Source organism: Apteryx rowi, unplaced genomic scaffold (assembly GCF_003343035.1).
Source record: "Apteryx rowi isolate R43461 unplaced genomic scaffold, aptRow1 scaffold_680, whole genome shotgun sequence".
In the NCBI taxonomy this organism is placed as follows: Eukaryota; Metazoa; Chordata; class Aves; order Apterygiformes; family Apterygidae; genus Apteryx; species Apteryx rowi.
Genome location: NW_020450961.1, coordinates 221,697 through 239,531, shown reverse-complemented (window position 1 = coordinate 239,531; position 17,835 = coordinate 221,697). Strand labels below are relative to the sequence as shown.

General features: G+C 37.2%; 1 protein-coding gene across 9 annotated transcripts in view; it reads right to left on the bottom strand.

Annotated features, from left to right (window-relative positions):
- The window catches only part of TJP1 (tight junction protein 1), a 50,385-nt gene that overhangs the window by 14,005 nt on the left and 18,545 nt on the right, over positions 1-17,835 (bottom strand). For 8 of the 9 annotated variants that reach the window (XR_003256695.1, XM_026086095.1, XM_026086097.1 and 5 more), the window contains 15 exons: positions 16,232-16,368; positions 14,440-14,545; positions 14,030-14,180; positions 12,737-12,845; positions 11,903-12,122; positions 11,270-11,454; positions 11,034-11,129; positions 10,504-10,586; positions 8,913-9,123; positions 7,775-7,875; positions 6,235-6,588; positions 5,568-5,819; positions 3,906-4,802; positions 3,547-3,641; positions 2,712-2,936 (listed from right to left, as the gene is read on the bottom strand). Coding sequence is in view for 8 of the 9 variants with exons in the window: in XM_026086095.1 (XP_025941880.1) it covers positions 2,712-2,936; positions 3,547-3,641; positions 3,906-4,802; positions 5,568-5,819; positions 6,235-6,588; positions 7,775-7,875; positions 8,913-9,123; positions 10,504-10,586; positions 11,034-11,129; positions 11,270-11,454; positions 11,903-12,122; positions 12,737-12,845; positions 14,030-14,180; positions 14,440-14,545; positions 16,232-16,368 (3,222 nt within the window). In the remaining variant the exon portion in view is untranslated. The remainder of the gene's footprint in view (positions 1-2,711; positions 2,937-3,546; positions 3,642-3,905; positions 4,803-5,567; positions 5,820-6,234; positions 6,589-7,774; positions 7,876-8,912; positions 9,124-10,503; positions 10,587-11,033; positions 11,130-11,269; positions 11,455-11,902; positions 12,123-12,736; positions 12,846-14,029; positions 14,181-14,439; positions 14,546-16,231; positions 16,369-17,835) is intronic. The other variant, XM_026086099.1, reaches the window with a different exon arrangement.

Sequence of the window (17,835 nt, the reverse complement as noted above, 5' to 3'; positions counted from 1 at the left end):
AGTATGTAGCACAAACCTTTCAGACTGGATTAAAAAATTCTCAAGCTATCCAAACTACCATTAGGAGATCACTAAAACAGCTGTAACAGAAGACAACTTAAAAAAAAGACATAGAAAGAGAAAGATACTGAAGTACCTTTACAGATATCCAATTTATGGTGCTTGTAACCAGTCATACAAAGGATAAAGCTATTAAATCTATTTTGGTACTGCACTTTGAATGCAATTTTCATTAGGTTCTGGCCTCAAAATTCAATGAAAAGATCTACTACAAAGTTCATCAATTAGTGCATAATCCACTCCAGAGATGATTTACTCAATAGCAAAGACAATTTTACGTCATTTAAATCAATGTTGAAGAGATTAATATTTAAAACTGAAAAAGGGGTAGCTACTGTTCATAAATAAATGAAATCTGTCCTCTGCACCCAAAATATATTGTACAGATCATGCAGGAAGATGTTGCATAATTCACAGTTCCTACATCATTACCTCAACTTAGTCCTGCATTTATTTTTGGAAGAGCTGATTAACAGAACAGCAATTACCATGCAAATACACTGGAAAAAAAGATAAACAACAAGCAAGTGGCAGTACGAACAGGAAGCTGGCTAAAGGGAAAGTCCAAAATATGAATGCTTTCTCCAGTTGGCAACTGTGTTGTGTTTCTATGCAAGCACACTGCAGTATGCTTCTCTAGTGAGCACTGTCCAGCTGAGTAGCTTCGTAATTTATTTACACTTTTGTCATTAACCTTTTAGTCTTTGTCCATTTCCAGCTGACTACCGTTAAGTTGGTCATCTTCTTTCCCATGTCTGCCCTTTCTGTCATAGGTTACATTCCTTCGTAAGGGAAAAATGCCAAACATTTTGTCCTCTGACCTAGGAGCCTTAAACACAAGAGTATTTTATTTCTTTGTGGCAGTTTTGTGTCACCTTCCTGTAGGTACAAGCCTTGAAGTCATACTCTAACTCATACTAAAACACAATCAGACAGAGAAGCCAAAGAATGGAAGTGTTATGGCAGACACAGAAGTGGTAGGTAGAAGCAGAAAAGAATCATTCTCAAATAATAGTTAATCCGTGGCAAGCTTGTCAGTATTTGCATTTATTGCTCATGTTTTTCAGTGTACTTGACAACACTATAGAAGATAACAAATGTATAATGAAATCTTACAATACTCTCCATTTGAGGAGTTTAAGAATCTTTGCAATTACTAATGAAAATTTACAACATTCCACTTGAAGCTTTACTTACATTTACTACAGCAACTCAGGTGCCTAAGACTCAAAATAGTCTATCTACAGGCAATATTGTTTTGGTAGGTAGAAAAACAAGTCTGAAAACTACTGCAATGTACTACAATTCCCACCAAGACTTTAGTTTTTGTCTTTGTTTTTAAAAAGGCCCCTTGCTATGACATCCAGAGAGTAAGATAGATAAGCTCCAGTTTTTCCGTCAAGATACGGGGCAAATGAGAAGAAAAAGAGATAAATCTCATCGATGGAGGATCAGAACTGGTCACAGATTACTGAACACATTCAATTCCTACCTTAACATATAAATGATAACAGCTAAAATAAGAAATAGTTACTAAATATAGACTTCCTGGTTAGGAGAAAAAAAAAAAAAAAAGTGATTCCTTTAAAACCCACCAAGCACAACACTTTGGAATAGATTCCAGTATTCTCAATTCATAGAGGAAGATATTGGAAATGACAGACAATATACATTAAAGAAATAGGAACAGGATTCCTGAGCCCTAGCTTGCATTCTTTAAGCACTGGAACACGATGTATTAAGTGCATGAAAGACAGCTTAAAAATACACTCAAAACACTAAAAAGAACTTCAGTAAGTCACTTGATTATTTGACTGCAGACCACAGTTCCATCAAGCTTGCCAGATTTTCAGCTTGACTTGAACAGTCCAGATTTCAAGTGCAACCAAAGCCTTCAAAAGACCTGATTTTTGGCCTGCATGCAGCAAGCCAAGAGAGCTTTCCACAGCAACAGCTACAAACATGCTGTTGTGATCTGAATTCAAACAAATTCTGCAAGTTATTTAGATAACTGTGGAGAGTATTGACACAAAACCTAAATACCCTCCAAGACAGCTGATTCTTTACCTGAGCTAAACTAGCGTTTAAGCTTTCAAACAATTTCTGTATCAGTGTTCCAAATCAAGGAAGTAAAACAATAAAGGAAGCAGATGTTTCCATCATCAGATAACTTCTGGCTTCAACAACATCCCCAAAAGGTTCGGTTTTCTAGTCGCAAACATAGCTGGCTTGTAGAAGTCTGTCTACAGAATAAATGGATGCAGAATTGAAATGAATAGAAACCTCTGCTTTGAAAGATGGTTTAAGCACTCACTATTAGTTACCTTAAGAAAATACCTTCTGTTATGTACTGCAATAAAGAAGCAGTAAGTAAGAGAAGTAACATGTCCAAGGTCCTGAAACCTACAAAAGTTACTCTTCATTTCATTTACCAAAATGCAAGTTAGGTACATATTTTTCAAATCAAAGTTAATTTCTAAACAGCAAAATTGACTTTGCAAACATAAAATACTTATGTTTTTAATTAGATATCATGATCACATGGAATCCCACTGATAGTATAATTTCACAATTTTCACCTATAAGCCTCACTTTCCTGCTTTCAATTAAAACAGACACAAAACAAATAAAAACAAACAAATGAAACTTACTTAGCATAATTAGTAAAATTCAGCTGATTCTGAGAATGTATTGGTTTAGTGGGTTCAGAATGATGGCTGGCAGGAACCTGCGCAGATGGCTTATTCTCAAAACTTCTGCGATCAAAGTACGAGAGCTGCTTTCGATAATACTCCTCATCTTCTTCAGGATCATAATGATTTGGACGTACAACATCTTCTGGTGGCTTCGCTTGAGGTCTCTGTGGTTCTGGGGCCCTAACCAAGAATAATAACATATGGTTGCCTTGCACAATTTAAAAGTCTTAAGTACTTGAATTCAAGTCCTCTTTTACAACCTAACTAACAACAACGCAACTGATATGTAAGAATTATATAATTCTATATACACGCAAAGCTGCTGCCTCTGAAATGTGACATAATAATATTCACTGACATATAGCACTGAATTATAGGAAATAGAATCTAACATACCACTAGAAAAATTGCACACAGTATCCTTTTAACTCATACTGTCTTGAAATGAGTTAGCTATGATATTATAGCATAAAGGAAAAAAATATCCCTATTTCCTTTTTACTATACCTACTTTTAAATTATGTAAGTTAAACAGCCATTATTTCCCTCTTACTTCTTTTGTCTTTTCTAAATTAATCATTCCTTAAAAATGCTGAGAACGTAGTGTGCCACCCGCCAGCAATCATCATGTCCTTGACAACCAACTTTGTAACCTTACTATTGACAGAAATCACACTGATACACTCCCACTCTACAGTCTGCAATTTCCAGTTGGAACCAGTAAAATGTCTTGTCTGTACATTCTAATCCCATATTGGAAGCTAAAGTTAATTATCAGCTGTGTATCTACCTGTAAGTTGCTTTGTCATGTTCATACTGGCTTTGAGAAGTTGGTTTTGGACCACTCACAGTTGTGAGTGTAGGTTTAGGTGCTAGTTCTGGAGGCTGTAAAGAAAAGCACAACATATTTTCTTAGATTCTAATATTTAGAAAAATACAGCAGCACTTCTTTAGAGTAAGAAGACAAAAAAGGCTCTGCAGAAAAACAAAAGACTATTAAAAAAAAAAGGTTCTGCTTTTAAAGCATACCACAGTTAGGTTGTTAAGAAGGCATTCCACAAGCAGCGGGTTTCTCTCCAAGACAACATTTTACTACTAGTGATATAACTTCATTAATGAAAGCAAGAAGTGAAAACTTAAATAACTTACCTTGACAGTGGATGTATCATTTGGGTCCTTCATTTTTTCTAAAGATGGTGATCTTCTTCTTTCAAATATCTTAACTCTACTTCGCACAGACTGTGGTTTCATGGCTGGATCTTCTTCTTCCTCTGCTAGAGATGGTGGTGTAGGCAGTGGTTTACTGTTAGAAGGCAAAACCTCTGGTTTGGTCTGTGATGATGGTGGAGGAGGAAGAGAAATACCTGAAGTACTATGAGAAGGCTCAAATTGTCCAGCTTTAGCATTATAAGCTTGAGGAGGACCTTGTTCATAGCCCCTCACATGCGGGTCAAAGTACTGCTTTGATTCGGGAGATCGAGATATGGCTGAAGGGTATGGCTGAGCTTCTGGTTTATATCTACCATGCATGTCATATCCAGAAGTATGTTGATCTTCATATCGCGCTTGTGGTAAGCTGAAATTTTTAGGTGCATGCTCATAGCGAGGTCTACCATCATAACTCATTGGAGGGGGTTCCTCAAAACGAGGTTGTGCTGGGTAATAGCTGCGTTCTGTGCTCTCTTCTGTATTTTGTCTAGAATCAAGATCCCTAGGAGGTTGGTTGTCATAAGCTGTTCTTGGTTGGTAGGGCTGCTTTTCATCATAATATGCCCAGTGCTCCTCATAAGGAGGCACACGGTCATCATAATGAAGGCGAGGGTCATAACCACGAGAAAATTGATCTACATAGTTTGTAGAATCATATCTATATGCTGACTGCTCATATTCCCTACTTGGCTGTTTTTCTGCATACTGAGTCTGAGACTCAAAGATCAGATTTGGGTCTCTTTCTTGTCTCTGTACTGGGTGATTAATTGCTGGCTGTTTTAAGATGTAGCTTTGTCTGGATGTTTCTTCACTAATGTATGGATCCTTTCGGTATACCTGTTTAAAAAAAAAAACAAATATATTTTTCATTTAAAATGAAGAGCAACTGCAGCCACGTTTCATTTATAATGTAACATTTAAAGCAAATTTAAGTTTTGAATATTGGCCTTAATTTTGTTTAGAAACAGAATCATGATGCAGTGGTCTGCAATCACAGGAAGCTGAACCTGATGATTCAAGAGATTCCTGAGTCCTACGTTTAAGCGAATTTATTTATAATCAAAAGAGAAAGGCAAAAACAACATTCACTGATCTTTGGGGTTTTGGGGGTCGATGGGGGGGGAGTGAAAAGACACTGATTGGTTTATATATTAAAATTAGCTTCAGCACTGCTAGGGAGGTATTTAAGGTCACCCAATATATTGGATTTATCTTCATGATCAACTATTTCTAGTATAAAGTGCATAGATACATCAAAAAAGAGTGTCATTTTAGGGAAAGAACAGATTTTTCACAAGGCCTCATAAATAAACAGCAGAGAACTAAAAAAGTGACACACAAAGTAAAATCAAAACACAGAATGTAGCCTTTTCATTTAAAATGTCTTTTCTTTAAAAGAATTGAAAAACATATAGTTTGAAGCCATGCACACAAAATGTTAGATGATGCTTAGCAACTTAGATGCTTTGTTTGCTGTAAACTGCATGATCTCCCAGGGGAAAAAAAAATTAGAAGGATTCTCCAGCTGGGGGCAAAACAAAAAGGATCATGTGCTAGCTTGATGTATAGCAGGAAATTAGCGCAACAATGCAGCACAGGTACCTTTGCTGGATCTATGTGCGGCGATAAGGATGATGGCTCTTGATCTCTTAGCACTATATGAGCTCCCTCAGTACTTGATGTTCTTAAGGGGCCTGCTTGTGGTTGGTAAGAGTTGTAAGGAGCAGGGGTAGGCTCCTCCAGTCTGACATTAGTTAGGTTTACATTAGGATTTACTGCAGAAGTTGATGAGGTTGCAGGGTTTGATTCAGGCGACGGGGAAAGGTAAGGGACTGCAGGTGAGGCTTCTGCTTTCTGTGAAGTGTTTAAAATATTTTAAATATACTGCTATTGAATAATCATATGACTTTGATATATATTAAAAATACTTTAAATGATGCTTTGATCAACTCATCAGCTACATGTAGAATGACATGTACTGAAAATATCATGCACTAACACTTCCAGAAATTCATTATGTTGAACATGAAAAGAGCAGAACATCTGAACAAATAACAGAATGGAATTTCAATCCCCCTTCTGTTAAAATAAGTCACTGACACAGGAGAAGCTGATTCTCCGATTCATTGCAACGTATTACTGCTGTTGGTAGATTCCTGTATGCACTTACAATACCAGTAAGTGGAACCCAAACACAAGTTACTTGCTCAAGAGAACTGGCAATCTGAAGTAAGTGTATGGTGGTCAGTGTATAAAATTACTTTCTTACCGCCTGAGAAGCAGCTGTTTTAAATCCTGAAGAATCTATTCTGAGATTTGGCTGTGGCTGAGCTTGAGATGCATAAGGAGGGTAAGTTTGAGTTTCATGATGCATTCCAGAGGAATCCTCTCTAACAGGTTCAGAAGAACGGGTAATAGCAGATTCAGGAGGAGTCCCAACCTCATCATTCAGAGTTTCATCCAGTTCCTGATCAGTATAAGCACCCCCTTCTGTATCTGTGTCTTCGTAATCAGATGTGTGCCTACTGTCTGTACTGTACATAGAATATTCACTACCAGGAGCCGAGAGGTAAGAAAGCCGGTCATCATGTAAGTCAAGGTCATCACTTGTAGCACCATCTGCCTGTGTCAAACAAAATTAAATGTTTATTGAAATAACTTTTAAGGAACATATTTTTTCTTACGATGTAAAGCTAGGAAGCATTTTTTGTGTAGAATGAAAAAGTATCCATCATCTTCTGATTCATGATAGAAAGTCTAGTATTTAAAAAAGTTAATAATAGTCAAAGTCTAGCAGTACAATGGCACTACAAGAATTCAACAGTTCTGAACACAATAGAGGAAAAGAGTAAGGCTTCAGTTGTTGGAAGCTTCTGTCTAGAAGCCTCTTCTGCAGTCTAGCTCTTTGAACCAGTTTACTAAGGGGTCAGATGAGTGTCAGTGCAAGGAAGGAGATAGTTGATAGCGTCTACTTAGATCAAAGCATCTGGGAAAGGCACAAAAACTGTACTTTTCAAGTATTAGCACACTGGAATCACTAATTTGAAGACAGACAAGAAACTGAAAGGAGTTCTGTTTGAGTAGAAATAGCCAGTCCAAATATTAAGAAGCATGTAGCAATAACTGATTCATCATTGGCTAACTTGTAGTTGGCATTCCTTTTAATATTAGATCCACAAGAGGAAAGATCTAATGTGCACAGTGTAACATGTTGCTTAGGAAGGCAACAAGAGTTTCAGTAGGGAACATGGGGAATATTAACCTGCAAATTTTGTATTTGTGTTCTCCAAGTCAAAAGAATGTAAAGTTAGAAAGAACATAAGAATGTAATTTGGTTTTACACTAAAAAAAAAAAAAAAAAAAAAAAAAAAAAAACCCACACACAAAAAAACCCCAACCAACCACACAGCATCCAGCATGGATACAGTAGATCAAACAGGAATTCTTTTAATAAAAAGCATACAAATCCTGACAAAAAATTCAAAGCAGCAGGACATCCTTCAGTAAACACTGTCAACAGGCAGATGCTCTCACTGTTACTACATTATTACACACACAAGGACAACTGCACAGCCCTAATTAACAGAGAAAACTGCACTCATCTAATGACAAATCAGTTTTGAGCAGTTCACACAGACCTTCAAAGGATGACTAGAATCAGGAGAGGGAAAAAAACCAAACCAAAACAAAAAAACATTCCACAAGCCAGTATCTGAAACACCAGTGTGGGAGGGGGGAAACACACACAAACAAACCTGATCACTACAGTTTTGTCATGTCTCCCCAAACAGAATTATTATACTGCTTACCTTTCCTTCTGAAACCCACACCAGTTGGTTCTGCTGTTGCTGAATTGCTTCTTTTAGAGCTCCATACCAGCCTTCATTCATTGAATTCAAGTTAATGGTAGCTAGAAGTACAACAGGTTAGTCTGACTTAGGATTTAGGCAGAATTTTGAGAAGGATCTGTATCACCAGTATTGAAAGCACTATAAAATGTGAACTTACAACTGACATTTAAAGAGTAATGCAAATACTGGCATTCAAAGCAACTCTAAGGCCTTATGTGGTTTGAGGCATTTTATCCAATAGGAAATACCTAGTTAACAGTAGTCTTGAATGAAGTGAGACGAACTTAATCAGACTGAGAAAATTACATCATTCACCTATTTATTCAAATGTTTAGTTTTAGCTGATGATGACAGAGCCACCACATCTGTTTAAAAAATGTCACTTTGGTATTTTGGATCTCTTCACATTTATGCGGTTGTGTTCAAGTGATGCACACACCAATGAACTACTGGTTACTGAGCAAGTGGAGCCTGAGCAAGTCAACAACTGCTTGACTCAGGTGGTCCAACTGCAGGGAGCACATTTGGTAAGCTAACACCACCCTTTCCATCCTTGGGGCCACAAATAAGTTGACATGAATTGGGATCAAAGAATAAGGGAGGTAAGCAATCAGTATTAGGTCATACTAAGAGCAGAAGAGAATGCCAAGGGAGAAAAGGAGAACCTGGGAAGGAGCTAATGTAAAACAAGCCCAGAAAAAAAAGAAAACGTGTTATCTCCTCTAAAGGAAGAGAAGCAAGAGAAAAGAAAGATGAGGGAGGAGGGGGAAAGCAGAGGAGAAAAATAAGACAAAAGCTAGATGAAATGCACATAGTGCAATTAATGCACACTAGTACTTTCAATAGCAGAGCTTTAATAAGTTTATTATTTCAGTATTGTAGCTTTCAAAGTCTGATTGGCTTAACGCAAAAGGCAATACTGATACCCAGTTACCTAGCAGCAAGAGCAATTGTTAATGGCAATTAATTTACAGCAATTTCATACAAAAAATACTGGTGAAATCTGTGGGGAAAGTAGTTACTCTCATCCCATCTCCCCCCTTCCATCCTGGTTATACAATTTCTACTCCACTACTATTTCTTTCAAATTACTTACTTGTAAAGAGGTGGTGATTATTTTTGCGTAGCTTGTGAGCTCTTTCATATAGTTTTCGGGCACTTTTTCGTGATTCTGGGCACAACCTCATTCTCATGGTCTTTACACCCTGTTTAGAATCAGGGTTCAGGAACACTACAATTGGATACCACTGGGCATAATTCAGACGGTCCACTGCATTTGGAGTGACATCTAATAAAGCATGTTTGTCCTGTTACAATAAAATACAGAGAAAAGAAAGTGAAGCTTTTAAACTCTACGACAGATATATATTTTTAAAAAACATCCTCTCTACATATTTGTTTCGTGTTACTTTCATCAAGTTGATTGCTTTAAGCTCTTTTTTCATTTGAATAAATACAAAGCCAATTCCAATACCAGACTACATGGGCACACATATTTTAAAACTATGGGACTGACTGCATAACTGAGATTTCTAGTGTTTAGCTCCCTATAAAGCAAGCCTTAAGGAAGCAGAAACTACAAAAGGGTGCTAAACTAAAAATAAGCAAAGTCTTTTGCTAACAGGAAAAAACAAAAAATCCAAACTCAAGACCTAGTCTCACTACACACCTCCATCCTCCCTTCCAAGGAATCAATTTTCTGAACGTAAGAACTTGGCCAGCTTTCATCCACTGCAAGATTCATCTCAAACACACAGCAAGCAGCATTCCTGCTCTGCTGCTAGAGTATCTTTTCGCTATTGGAGGATTTCAGAAAGTTTGTTTTTAAGTAGGAAAAGGAAAGGAGAGGAGTAGAGACTCGAACTAATATCAGGAGTTTCCAGGATATTAAGGAAGGTAGACTGAAGGAAGAAGATATTAAGAAAGGGAGACCCCTTCCCCCATTTCTCCCACAAAAAATGATGTTAATTTATTAATAAAAGTTTGTGTGTGKGGGGGGGGGGGAACGTGAGGGTTTGTATGCAAAGGTGGGACTTCATATAAGGTATCAATTCCTAGCTGTAATGTCACATATTGGCTTTAAGTGAAAGAGGAAGCAGCTTAAAACAGCTGTAATGCGGGGGGGGGGGGGGGATGGACTTGCGGAACAAAGCCTAGAATTACTTCCAGGTTGCAGTTATCAGTATGGAGAAAAAGCTCTAGGTTGGCCTTTCTCCCTCCTCCCCTGCCCTTTTTATTTTTAATCAAAGATTCTCCAAAAGATTCAGTGGAGTTTTCCAGTTTGCAGAATTTTTATGTTTTGCCAGTCTGCCAACCATTATGCAAGGTATATTTGTGAAGAAGTTTGTTATCTCTGAATTATAGTTTAAGTTTAAAGAGACTTCATACGGTCAATAAGAAAATAACCCAGGGACTCTAAGAGCTGTTATGTTTCTTTACAAAGCCCAGATTAAAGAATTTATAACCCTTTAAAGAACCTGCATATAAAGAGCATTTTATCTCACTGTTTAAGTTAGGTCAAACCGAAATAAGTAATTTTTAAAACAAAACCACTAATCTGTTTTATGTTTCTATATTAAAAACACCCAACATCTTTCTAACTGATGCAGTTGCACACCTGTTCTTGCTCGCTCACTTTTAAAATTTGCCTTGGTCTGTTAGAAGTATAGTGATAATAAGAGACTTACTCTATCAATAATCTGTTTTATAGTGTGAAGACGAATAATGCCAGAACTACGTTGGTCAGTACCAGCATCTCTCGGTTCACTTTCTGGTAAAGAGGATACAACAAAAATCTGTTGTAAATTTACAACATATTCTACATCCCTCATTAAGATATAATAAACCATTTCCTAGCTCAGAATATCAATTCAGTTTGAAAACACTCCCCTTAAAAATAATAGAGAAATTAAACTACCAACTCTAATTTGGCCATAAAAGTCACTAAACATGTATTTTTGCAAAATCATTCAGAAATAAGATACTAGAAAGATACTGAATTCAAATGAAGCTTGAGAAGACTACAGCACTAATTATTTTTGCATTCAGAAAATTATCAATCAACTAGTGAAAAAGCTGACATTTCGTCTGCTACCTCCCATTGTCAAAGTCTTGCTAAAAATATTAATGGTTAAAGTAACAATGTATGAAGAATCTAGTAAAAAAGAAAAAATGTCGTCTATTTTTACAAGGGTGAGAAACTTGATCTGACACTTACTTGCAATTTGAAAAATATCTGGTTCTTCTCTAGCAAGTTTCTCCCGCGCAACATCAGCTATTGGCCCAAAAATTGTTACAGGTCTGAGAAACCCAGCTAGAATTAAAGGGAAAAATATCAAAATATAATCAGTCACTTAAAATAAATCCAAGAGACTCTTAAATACACCGATTAAAACAAAGCAAACCACACAACCCTGTCAACCTACTACAGTGATATTAAGAATAAAGGCGTACCTTCCCGAAGAACAACTCTTTCATAGGCAGGAAACTTCGTCTGAACAGGTTGGGCAGAAAGATCTTCTCTGCTTTTTCGGAGATTTCTTTTGGAGCTACGCAAACCCCGGAATCTCCAGAAGTCTGCTCGATCTCCTCCTGCTGTCTTCGGAAGTGTGTACTGTACGCTAGCTAGCTGCTCGGCTCTAAGATGACAACAATCCCAAACCAGTGACCAAGCAAGTCAGCTTCTGAAGTAATGCTTGACTAGCAAGTTTATTCTTATAAAAACACTACCATCTGAAGCAAGTTTTCTTTGTATTAGAAAGTATTAATAAGGTTGAACTACTCGGGCTGATGCCACCTTTTGAAGGTTTTGCCCAGATTAGCCGTCTCTCATATTGAGGGAAGTTCTAACCTAGTTTTCTGTGGACTGTACAAGAGTTCAAAGCAAATTTTTATAAAACTTGGCAGAAACCAGATGTAACTTCAACTTGTTTAAGGTTTCAACTTTTTTTTTTTTTTAATTAAATGTTAAAAAATTCTGAGTGAACCAGTTATATAAACTGGTGCCCAGCAGATCATCATTATACAAATGCCGAATTTAAAATCGTACTTGAAAATTGCTGTTTGAAAACTACTTTAAGATCGTACCTGTTTTTGTTAGGTATGATACCTCTTTCAACTTCCTTGTGATTCTTGCCAATTCGAATTGCCAGCCATGAACCCAGCTTGCCATTGTATAGTGTGTCCACCACGCGGAACACTTCACCTTTGTTGAAACTTAGTCCATAAGGAGATTCCTTTTCATATTCAAAATGAGTTCGGATATAGAAAGAATCCCCTACATCAGACTCAACAATGCGACGGTAAACTGAAAGAAATCAAAACACCAAAATATATAATGTTCTGCAAGTTCAACTTATGTCCTAAGGCTCATATGAATTACTCAAAGCAGCGTCTCATCTTCCTTCCATTCTCCTTGCTTGAAACATAATGAATGATTTCAGAAAGCCTTAGTGTCTCAGAGTTTCTCTATTTTAAGCAGCAAAACTATTAATAGCAAACATCACTGAGAGAAATTCAGCTTTTTCTGATAAAAATTTGATGCCAGTGTAGTTTAATTCAGTTCCCCTGAAAGGAATTAATTACACCAGGAAAAAAGTTTGTGCACGTACGTCCATGTGCATCAGCATAAAGCTGCATCTCTACTTATTTTCAAATGCAGAACTATGACAAACTCTTTCCTGCTTCTCCCCCCGCCCAAAAACTTTTAATACTAATACTTTTGTTAGATACTATTTATTTTTTATTACCACATCAAGTCTCTACTCCATTTGAAATAGTAACCTATCCCAAATCCAAAGAAAAAATGAATAGTCCTAAGGTGTCAATCTCTTGCAAGCCAAAAATAACTCTGCATTAGTTATACTTTTTATCTGGTTCCAAAGCAGTCCACTACATTGCTCCTGATATACAAATACTTACCGTCTTTTTTCTTCTGTGCCAAAATGGTTACTTCTTCACCTTTAGGAAGATCAAGCAAAAAAAGGACAGCTTCCTCTCTGATGATATTTGTGAAGTCTACGTTGTTTACCTGGTATCAACCAAGTCATCAGTTTGATTTAGCATACATCATCATAACAGACACATAACTATACGCTGGGAAATGTGAATTAGCTTATTGCTAAGATTTTTTATTCAATTTAACATATGCACATCAAAAGTATGCATTCAAGAAGCCTTCTGCATCTCTAAATAGACATAGCTTATTTCTTGAGAAAAGTGCAACTTCTAGAATATTAAGTACCTGTTCATTTTGTATTCCTTAGACCAGTGTTATGGAGCATCTAGAAACACCAGTCAAGTTAAGCGTCACACATTTAGATTGTAACAAATGGAGCACTCTATTAGACCAAAAACATACCACATGATTTTTCCAATACATTAGTCCTTCTCTTTGGTCTAATATTTGGTCACTAAATACAGCCTGACTATCAGATTAGACAGTGATTAATATATGCACTGATTAAACATGTTTAAAAAGTAATTCCAAAGTCTCTAAAGGCCTGGTTTATATTCCTCTCCATTATATTCTACAGGCAGTCAGTAAGATGACTGCAGTGGAAGAAGCCTGCTGAAGTGAAAGGCAATAAATAAAACTGAATCATCAAAACTGTCATTGAGACTGAAGTTGTTGTTTTTTTTTTAAAGAAGAAAAATCTAGCCAAGTTTAACTGCATTTACCTGTTCTCACTACATGCAGAACTTTGTATCCACTTGCCAAATAACTATTAAGTGCTAGTTCAAGTGCACTGTGTGAACACATGGGGCAGTAAAAATTAACTTTAGGAGAATCAAAGCCCTGTCTACTTAAAAGCACATACTTGCCCAGGTCATGGAACAGGGAGTAGATTTCTTTGGTAATGGTATCTTACACTTTCATTCAAGATTTCAAAGCACTTTCAGATTCTAACTAGTAGTAAAATATGTAGCAAATATGTATACAAACATGATTTAAAAATTTAGTGACCCAACAGTTAAAAAAAACATTTTCAGTTGGCTTTAGTCTAGGCAATTGGACATATAACTCACTAACCTTCCTAGCAATACTACAGTAGCAGGAAATTCTGCTGCTAAGTCATCTAATACAGTTCAGAATACATACAGAAAAACAATATGAACTACAACAGCAATATATTTGATACTACAAAAACAAAACAAAACCAAAGCCACTTTGGTACGATACCACCTTTGTACTGTTACATAATTTTGACATACCCTGAGAATCTGGTCTCCTTCCTCTAATCCTTCTTTGGCTGCAGGGCTGTCTTCCAGAACACCAGCTACAAATATGCCAACATCATTGCCACCAGCTAGCCGCAAGCCCACACTATCTCCTTTTTTGAATTTTACCAGCTTCATGCTTGGCCTAGAGATTTAGGAAATATTCCACTTAGAAGTAAAATAGTATAAAATATCCTAATAGATTTGAGACTGCAGACACACGTAAAGTAGTAATTTGCCTATTGCTTCAGTTAGAGCATATTATGGTACGCACACCAGTAACCGCGTATCAACTGCAGCAGTTACAACAGACTCACTAGGAGCCTTATTCATCATCTTGGACAAAAGCTTGGTTTGCTCAAGAACCACGTGATAGATTCAAATAGAGTTTAGAGTTACATTACCGAAGTATTCCATCTTCATGGGTTGAATTGGGCAAAGGACCATCAGATGGACTGACTGGTAAATCCACGTCTGGCTGTCCTCCTTGTGCATACACTGGCTTTGGCTCTATTGAAAAAACAAAAATTTGAGGTGTCTATTTGATCTTCTAAAGGTGAGAAAGCAAAGCATACCCTAATTAACACCCTAATGACTTCAGTAGCCCTCTTCTATCCACAAGCCCACTTATATTAAGTTAAAGATTACATATTAGAAACTTATAACAGAAGACACACTTGTCATTCAAAACAGGATGATTCCTGGTCTAATTATTACTTTAAGCAAAAACCCCAATATTTCCTTTATGCTTCAGTAAATTGAGTATTCTAAATACTGCAAAACTGCAAGACTAGAAAGCTTTATAATCCCTCAAGCCCACTCTAAACCCTTCTCTCCCATCTTTGTACCTTGATGTGCTTAATGTTACTTGCTTATTTCCCATTGGCTCTCTTTCCATAAGCATTCTTTAATTTTTGAAACGAAAATAACACAAACAACTAGAACTAGTGCTCCATGTCTTCTGGTCAGCTGATTTCAACACTTAATTTGGTCCAGTACAAATTCCTTCTTACCAACAGGCACTTACTATGACTCTGCTGCATAGATTCTCTGGTGTCTCTGGGAAGAAATGACAGTCTTTCCCCCTATAGTGGGCCCTAAACAGAGACTCTTATCTGCTAGGTGGTTGTTTGTGTTGCAAGAATTTACATTTAGAGCATTATCTCTGCACATTTGATAAATGTTGACTTCAAAATAGGTTTATGTCATCTTCTGTTTTTTCCAGCTACCCTACTGTCTTCCTTTCAAATCTGGGCTCATTTGAATGGACCAGTTTGAAATTGGATAACATTTTTATTACATACCTTTTATAATGGAGTTTGCCCTTACCATATAGCACCATACCACTTCCCTGCAAGTCTCTGATGATCCCTTCCTAGCCAAAGCTCTCCTTCCACCCTCCTTTGACATAATCAACCACATCTAACCACATTTTCATTAGTCTTTGAAAGATCCTCATTTCCTTGCAGCTTTCTGTAGTGCTATTAAAGGATAAGCTCTTTATTACACCTCTTCCAGACTATACATCGTATAAAGTTAATCTCATCTGCAAACACAAATTTGAATACCTTTATTAGCTTATCTCATCTCCAGACATCTCCTCCCAAACTCTTCAGTTTTTTACTGAGCTACTGAATCCTACACATACTAGTCTCATTGCTCGCCCCTTAAGTTTTTAATTATTTTCAAGCTTGAATATGTTTTTTCTCCTTCTACCCTTTCCAGAGCAGCTGCCTCTAAGCTGTTTGCACAGCTCCTCTTCATCCACTTTCAAATTCCAAAAAGGTCTATTCTGTAAACCCTACAAAACCTTAAAAAAACTGCTCAGAACAGTGTCCAGTCAGCACACTATCTTATCCCCTCCATCCTGCAACTGGCTTTCATCTGCTGTCATTTAGCTTATGCTTCCCCTTCAGGATAAAAAAGGAATCCCTCTTACTTTGTTTTTATTATTAGTTGCAGTGCACTTTTTATAATGGCTTCCTGGTCCATGACTTCAGTTAGTAAGCACTACAAAACCAAAGCATTTTAGAAGCATTATTGTTCCCAAACACAACTCAAAACAGGCTGAAGTAATTAGAACTTGGTCTGTTTTAAGACTTTGTAAGAAATCATTCCACAACTATGCAATGGTGTGAATCTCTACTGGCATCCATTCTTAGAAATATGCATAAATTAATGTTTTAACATTTTTACCTGGGAGTGGTGGAGTTTGCTTTTCAGTTCTTTCAACTGCCACCTCTTCCACACTTTTAGAAATATCATCTGCATTCTTTACTGGTGTAGAGACAGCTCCTGGTTTAGTTATTCTTTCATCTTCTCTGCTTCGAAGGCTGTATTAGGAAAAAGAAAGAAAGAAAAAAAATCAACTCTGCATATAGAATTATTACAATGATTGTATGATATTAGGACTAAAGAACAAAATCTTTTCACTCAAGTACCTATTACTATTTAACAAGGTTTTGTTCTCTTAGAACATCACAATATTAACATTTTTACCATTTCAGAATTTTTGAAAATGTTGTCTCAACTTTGCTAAAAAACCAAACCAAACCAAACCAACAAAACAAAACCCCCCACACCACACACCCCTCTATGGCTCTTTAGAAAGAAGAAGGCCAGGGTGAACCAGACTATCCTTGCTACTCCTCGCTTCAAGTGAGGAAGCCCTACACATGGGCTCCACATGGAAAGCTAAGACGCGTAGAGGTAAAAGAGTCCCGATGTTGCTCTCCATCGCACCTCCTTATGGAGGTATGGGATCTTTGCAGGCACTCCAGGCTGTGATTTGGCCGTGCTGGTCCCACCATGCACAGGAGCTGCCCTGTGCGCGGAGATGTGTGTACACCACACAGCAGTGCTTCAGAGGTGAAAGGTGGAATCCAAACCTGCCCCTTGCTGCTTCCTGCCCTCTGTAGAGAACACGGCCCTAAGTCCACAGCTGGTGCAGTTTATTGCACTTAAGTGAAAAATAGGAGCATTTCTCATACAGTCATCTGACTTATTTTAGCAAAGAACAACTGGCCCGCTCTTATGTTTTTCCTATGCATGTTTACAGCATAAAATATAATCAAAGGAGTATATGTGAAGCTTAAAAAGACTCATTCTGAAAACAGTATCCAAAGCTCCAAGAGTGTGATTTCTACTCCTTTAGCTCAAAGATCAGCTATTTTAATATAGAGGTTACTTTGCTACCAGCTATACCATAGCGGAACTGTACACGTACACAACATACATGTTGCATGTTAAACTTAACTGTTACATTATTTCGTATTGAACAGATGGGAGCGTATTAGGGCTAGAGCAGATCAACATTAGTAAGCAGTTGAAAAAACAAAGTCATAGACTAGGATACTAAGCAGACAGTCTTAATTCCAGAGCACAGACATTCCAAACAGACCAGAGAGATTCAAAATACCTATTCAGTTCCTGACTGCATTGGCAAATACACAAGGATATAAAGGTATTTGGGAGAAGACAGACAGACCCAAACAAACCATATCCTTTTATATAATATCACAATTGCCACGGAGGAAATAAACACGTATTCTAAAAAGGAACAAACAGCTTGGTTTAAGTGCAACTCCCTCTCCTCTCTGACAGGTCCGTGCAAAGAAAAGCCACCCTGTCTTTCACTACCAACAGCTAGATGGTGCTACTACACAATAACAAATACCACTTCCTATAAAGTAAAAAGGTATCCACAAAAAGCCATTATGCGGAGTGAAGACTGTTTCTGTTAATCAGAACTACTACTTCAAATGTTTTATGAAGCCAGACTTGGGGGGGGGGGGGGGGGG